General features: G+C 31.1%; 1 protein-coding gene across 1 annotated transcript; it reads right to left on the bottom strand.

Moving 5' to 3' along the window:
- Positions 1-2,656: 2,656 nt before the first annotated feature.
- Positions 2,657-3,090, bottom strand: LOC113929699 (low molecular weight phosphotyrosine protein phosphatase-like). Its single transcript, XM_035727790.1, has one exon. The coding sequence runs from the start codon at positions 3,082-3,084 to the stop codon at positions 2,722-2,724; it is 363 nt and encodes a 120-aa protein (XP_035583683.1). The 5' UTR covers positions 3,085-3,090; the 3' UTR covers positions 2,657-2,721.
- Positions 3,091-7,351: the final 4,261 nt, after the last annotated feature.

The following is a 7,351-nucleotide window of genomic DNA, read 5'->3' as shown; positions in this document are numbered from 1 at the left end:
ATCAATTTAAATTTTAAGTTAGATTAGATTTCAACTGGTAAAATAGTTTTTTTTTTTTTTTTTACTATCCCCAACTTAAGTTCTGAATCAAATTCAATTTGAGTAGGCTACTTTGTTTCATTCTCCTCCACTCACTGCCTATTTTTATGTTGGTCAATAACTAAAAAATATAAAAGCTAGAAGAGATATTGAAAAATTATACAATGGAAAGCCATAATAACACATGCTACCAATTGAAGGCTTAATAATTCTATAAACTCATAAATGTTTATATTTATATATATATACACACATATTATTACATATAGGTAATGCATATATATTTTATATATAACATATATTATATATAATACAATTTCTACTCTAACTCAGACAAGTATTAATCACCCTAGGTGTTATGCAGTATAATGGATAGTTATCGTTTTACTTCTTCTTTAATACCATAATCAGGTTGCTGGACTTATGATCTCATATTTATCTCTTTTTTTTCCCTTCTTGACACAAAGCCAGTATGTAAATAGAAATTATACAGAAATTCATAATCAATGAGAAAAACAAGGAGAAAGAAGGCAGTTAAAACTGCAAAAGCCCATTTGGTCCATGTGTTTATCACATACCTGTACACATTGTAGAACCAATTGTTTAGGGACATTCTGGCCAAAATCTCAGCTTTTTATGTATTTATTTTATGATTATTATTAATATGTCTAGCACAAAGTATACATACATATATAGTATATAAGTATATATAATATATATAACATGTAGATAATATATATAAATTTTACTATTATATATATAAAGTATATACCTACTTTTGTATATACATATTGTTGAATAAGTATTATATATTTTGTACACATATATTTTTGTACATATATGTAAAAATATATATAATACATATATAACTTTATTAGTATACAGAAATATTAAGCCTTCAATTGGCAGGGTGTTATTATGGCTTTACACTGTATAATTTTTCAATAGTTCTTCTAGCTTTTTTTTTTTTTTCTTTGAAGCCCAGTGCAGGGCTTGAACTCACAACCCTGATATCAAGACCTGAGCTGAGATCAAGAGTCTGATGCTCAACCAACTGAGCCTTCTAGCTTTTGTATTTTTTAGTTATTGACCAAGATAAAAATAGGCAGTGGGAGGAGGAGAATGGAACAGTAGCCTACTCCATTTGAGTTTGATTCAGAACTTAAGCTGGGGAGAGTTTAAAAAGTAAAATTTAATATTTTACCAGTTGAAATCTAAACCTAACTTAAGATTTAAATCTAGATTTAAAACCTAAATCAAGTTTATAAGAAGCTATTTTAAAAGTGCTTTTGTTTTTAGGGGCACCTGGGTGGCTCAGTTGGTTTTGGATTCAGCTCAGGACATGCATGAGCTCAGAGTCATGAGATCAAGCCCCATGTGGGGCTCTGCTCTCTCTCCCTGCCCCTGCTCGTTCTTGCTCGTGCGCTCTCTCTCTCTAAAAAAGAGAAAAAAAGTGCTCTTGTTTTTCAAGCACATGTCCTTTCTGTACTCCTCATTCCTTGGACTTGCTTAGCCATGGCTTAAAGAATAGAAACCTCAGAAACCAACATATAGCCTCTGATTGCTTATATTTTCAAATGATTTCCCTACTTTTCAATTTTAGGGAGATGTCAATAGTTTATGATTTCCTATAAGTTATATTTTTATTTGTTTTTATTTTTGTTTGTTCTCTTGTTTAGACACCATTCTATTTGCACATGTGTCATCTCAGTTCTGAGAGCTCCATATTTACCAAGTTTCCTCTCCGTTCCATCTTGCCATTTCTTTCTGCAGCCTTTTTATTGCTTCCATTTAAATTTTGTACCATCTTTCGACAACTAACCCAAATTTATTATTTCCATTTTCTTCTCAGCATTTTATTTTCGTTTTCCCATCTTTTACTCTTTTATAGTTGGATTTGTAAAGTTTTTATTATAGATGGTTTCATACATTTCTTCCATACTCTACAGTAGTTATTCTCAAAAGTAAGATTTTTTTTTTTCTGATTTAATTCTTTGGTTTGGTTGACTTTTTCTCACCACTCTAGTTAGAGAGGTCAATGTGTGCAAAATATGCGACTACACACAAAGATACAGACTCTTCCTTGGTTTCTCTTACTCTGTGCTTATTTTCTGTTAGGATCATTTTCTTATATTTTAAGTTGGAGTACTTACTAATACTCATTGCTAACTTCTAGGCGGTGGTTTAGTTTATTTATGAACTGTGATGAGATGGCATTTCTGTCATAGGTCTCTGTAGACCTTTACACACATATGTATCTCTTTTGAGTGAATAAATAAATAATGAATCATCACTCCTTTTGCATTAAGGTAACTTCAGACTAGGTATCATAATTAGCAAGAGGAATTTCAGACCTCATTTTCCCTCTCTGCTGAGATTATAAGAATAGTGTACAAACTACCCAGCTACATTCAGCTACCCTGCTTGCAGTCTTACTGCCTAGTTGCCTCAGTATATATTTGTTCCTGGATAACTTGAAGCAGTCAGAAGTTTATTCTTTTTTTTTTTTTTTTTTTGGTCTGGATGAAACATTTTTATTTATTTGTCTGTCAGATACAATAACTAATTTCCATCTACAATTATTTAAGGTAAGAAACCGAGGGTCAACTGAAGAAACAGTTGCGGCCTCACAGCAGAGCCTGTGGGGCCCAGCCGGGGGCTGTGGGGAGAACGGGCGTGGCATTAGCGGGCCTTGTCCAGGAAGGCTCTGCAGCACCTCACACACTGCTGGTAGACAGTCTCAAAGTCGGACTCATTCCCATAACAGGGGTCTTCAATAATGAGTTGATTTTGTGGATCATAGCTGCCAAGTAGTTCAATTTTAGCTTTGCAGTTTTTAATTTGATTACTTTTTCTATTCAAGTCTCTCAGATTGCTTTCATCCATACACAGTATATAATCAAATGTGGCAAAGTCTTCCTTGGTAACATGATCTGAAAGCTTTTGATCAGTTACAAGTTTTCTGAAAACTGCTTCTGCAATGGGTGACCGACAGATGTTACCCAGACACAAGAAGAGCACAGACTTCGGCACCTGCTCAGCCATCTTCCCGCGCGCACACCTAGGCGCCCACTGAAGTAGTTTATTCTTTATCGGTGATTATGAGTGGCTACCTTACTTCTCAATGGCACTGATCTCAAGGTTCTCCCTACTGCTTACTTCAAAGTATATGTATAGTATATACTTAGTTCAAAGTATATATGATACCTAACGTGTAAATATATAAGCTTTACTAGGATATATGCTAGTAAATATACAGTATGTATATAAACATACAGAATGTATAGTATTAAACTTTCATATATACATTGCTATGTGTATATATATATATATAATGTATTTCATATATTTACCAGTTCTTCACTTTTATAATGTTTAAAAAAAGGTAAATGAAGCAACTTCATAGATTGCTATGTAAAACCATGCTTTAGATTCTTTTCTTTCTTTCTTTTCTTTTTCTCTGAGGGTCATTTTTATTAAAAGATAAGTGCCATTCTTCTTTTGTTCATTTGGTATCACAACGTGGTTTCATCTTTATTCTAAATTCATTGGAAAACATTGTCTGGGCTTCAGCAACATTTCAGAAGCTGCTTAAACCAGCAAATACACCCTCAAACTTTCAATTGAAAAAGCACAGTAATATTGGACAAGAGAAAAAATCTGTTTCTTTAATTCTTCAAAATGTCTTTCTTTTAAGAAGTTATTCAAGATGAATTTCTACTCTTTCATCTGATATGCTAATCTGAGTGTTCATTACAGAATATTGTTTATGTACTTTGAAAACTACTTGGGAAGCATTACATGACAGCTGTCTTCTTAATACTCTCACAGAAATTAGTTCTTCTATTTTGGGAAACTATCCCAGTGATTCCAATACAGTTCCATAAATAAATATGTAAATCTATTTCAGAATTATCCACAGACTGCATATTATAGATGTCTGTGACTCAAAGTACTTGCTTACTAAAATATATACCTATACACAATGATAATATGTAAATGGATTTAACTTGATATAATTAAAGCAATTAAAACTAATGATGCAATAAAAATAAAAGACAGGTAGCTAGACATACATGCAAAACTTATTCACAGTAATAACCATTCTGCAATTAAATTTTCCTCAATAAAGTTAACACTTTCCATTAAAGAACTCCATGTAATTCACTAATTTAAATATTTATGTTACAAAATAAACATCTGCTTGTAATAAAGTTCATTTTAACACTAGTCGACTGAGAAAATTCATTCCTGAAATGAATGAAATCAAAATAGGGACAAATATTAAGAATGCCAAAGTTACCATTTTGAATAATGGTTGAGAAAGTTATTATGTATGAAAAGTCAGTTGTGTAAAATGAAGTATTACAATAAAGGCATAAATGTTCTGTTGTCATAATTTTAAAATTAAGTGATACAATATAACTTGTAAAACACTATTTAAATTAATTAATTGCCAATTCCTATTTAGGCAGAAAAGGAACTATTTCCAAATCACTGCTTTTATGGTTTTCCATTGCAATTGATCAGTATACATGGAGCTAACAGTTTGTAGACTACATTTGTATATATTGATAAATTCATATATTGTTGGGAAATTATTATATCTGGTTATACCTACATATAAATTGCAGTGAATCTTTTGTCTTTTGCTTAAACGTACTTCTTTTTGAAATCTAATATTTTGCAAAATTTTGAAAATAATTTAATAATCAACGCTTTGATATTACTTTAATGTTATGTTTTATGTTTTTGCTGTGATTTGGATATTTAGTTTCTCACAGCAAAAATAATGTTTAAATGAGATTTTTCAAAACTTCATGGTGCAGTCCACTTTTTATTTTATTTTGTTTTATATAGTTTAGTAACATGAATGTTTTAAAACTACATTTTGTATATTTAAGTATGGTTAAGGCATAATAATTATTAAAATATTAATACAAAGGGTGAGTCCTTTAAAGAAATGCATAATGGTATTATCAGTTACGTTCAGTAAACAAAATTAATAAATTAAAAGTGTGCCTATTAGATGGAAAGTATGATTTATAATTGTATGCAATTGTCACTTATGATAGCTAAATTCGGTTGCACTAATTACCTTCAATTTCAATTATAAGTTTGTAGAACTGTTTTAGAAGTACAAGTGATATAATAGAACAGGTGTTTATGAAACATTGCTTTGACTTTCAGATAAAAAGGCATGCAGATTTTTAGTTGCATGTTAGAAAACAACTTTCCTATATCAATATTGGAAAGAAACAGTCCCAAATTATTGATATGCAAGGTATTAAACCATTCAGAAATGTGAGAGAGCATTTTGATGTAATGTAGAGTAAATTGTAGTGTCCAATAAATCTTTGCAAATCCAATTATTTCATTGGTTTTTATAACCATTAAAGAACAAATAGACATTTTTGTATTCAAAAATGCTCATGTAAAAATAACTATATAGTAATATAATTGATTTTTTATATAATAATGTTAATTATAAGTTAAGTAAAACAGTATGGACACTTCCACAATAATTGGCCAATATAATTAGAAAAAAAAGAGAACTTTTTATGAACACGTTGGATTATTATCCGCACAGTTTATCTTAAAAAATATATCTTTTTCCAAAGGAAGATGAAATACTTCACATAAAATATTTTCTGATGTGTTCCTGATGAATGTTTTAATTAGTATGCATGATATATTTTTCAGTTTCTCAAAGTTTATATTCTGAGGAAAGATAAAATAGATAATAAAATTATTACATACATACATTTTGGTACCCTCTTTATTGCCTGAGCTTTCTGATATTAACATAACTTTCTTTAAGGTGTTCAAATTTTTGTCAGATACCAGTGTAAATATTATTTATTATTTTAGAACTTTTCCTCATAAAAATGTACTCTCTCTCTCTCTCTATAAAAGGATATCAAAATTACAGAGGTATGAATAAAATATTAGTAGTAGTAACCCTACAAAATAAGCACTGTCAATTTTCTTCTGTGTTTCCTTTTATGTTTTATTTTCTCTGAGCTTATTCCATTCATTTATATGAAAAAGGGGATCTTAGTATGACTTGCTCCCTCAAAAAAAATGGGGAGTATTTTCCATGATCATAAATATTTTAATATTAATCCCTTAAAGATTTTATTAAGTGCCAACCTGTTATTTCAGGATCTATTTAGTTTCTTTATTTCAAGATTTCTTTATATCCATAGACAATTTGATGCAAAATATTTTAGTAAGAGTAAAACATTTTTTGAGTCTTTCAAACTATCCCATTATTATTTTAAATGATTTATTTATTTATTTATTTATTTATTTATGAGAGAGAGAGCATGCACATGTGCATGAGGGGGGAGGGGCAGAGGAAGAGGGAGAGAATTTCAAGCAGATTCCCTGCTGAGTGTGGATCCTGACCCAAGGCTTGATCATATGACCCCGAGATCATGACTCAAGCCGAAACTGAGTCAGATGCTCAATCAACTGAGCTACCCAAGTGCCTCTACCTAGTTATTTTTATATAATATCTTGTATGGTTTTATACACATTTTTTTATATTTGTTATATAGAAAAGGTATAAAATATGTAGTATTTATTATAAATTCTGATTGACTCCATTATTTTTTTCAGGGGTGGGAACTGTATTACACCTCATTGTAGAAATGTGGAATGATACCTTAATGTAGAAAGAAAAAGAAAAAAGGAAATCTTGGGGCGCCTGGGTCGCTCAGTCGTTAGGCGTCTGCCTTCAGCTCAGGTCATGATCCCAGGGTCCTGGGATCAAGTCCCGCATCAGGCTCCCTGCTGGGCAGGAAGTCTTCTTTTCAATCTCCCACTCCCCCTGCTTGTGTTCCCTCTCTCGTTGTATGTCTCTGTCAAATAAATAAATAAAATCTTTTTTAAAAAAGGAACTCTCTTTTTTTTTTTTCTTTTTTTTTTTAATTTTTTTTATTGTTATGTTAATCACCATATATTACATCATTAGTTTTTGGTGCAGTGTTCCATGATTCATTGTTTGTTCATAACACCCAGTGCTCCATGCAGAACGTGCCCTCCTCAATGCCCATCACCAGGCTAACCCATCCCCCTACCGGACTCTGAAAAACAAACTGAGGGTTCTAAAAAAGGAACTCTCTTAATATCTACTATAAAGATATAATGAATTCAATGCTTTCCTTTGATCAGGTGGGGCTTTTCCAGAAGCTATTAAGATATCATTGATATGTCATCTTGCATTTGCTATTTCAAGAGCAAACTCATATTAAATGTATAATGAAATTGTAATCTCTTTTATCTTAGGCCCATACAAATTTTAGGG

This window comes from Zalophus californianus, chromosome 5 (assembly GCF_009762305.2).
Source record: "Zalophus californianus isolate mZalCal1 chromosome 5, mZalCal1.pri.v2, whole genome shotgun sequence".
Classification (NCBI taxonomy): domain Eukaryota; kingdom Metazoa; phylum Chordata; class Mammalia; order Carnivora; family Otariidae; genus Zalophus; species Zalophus californianus.
Note: the sequence above shows the minus strand (reverse complement) of the source record. Positions and strands in the feature narration are given on the sequence as shown.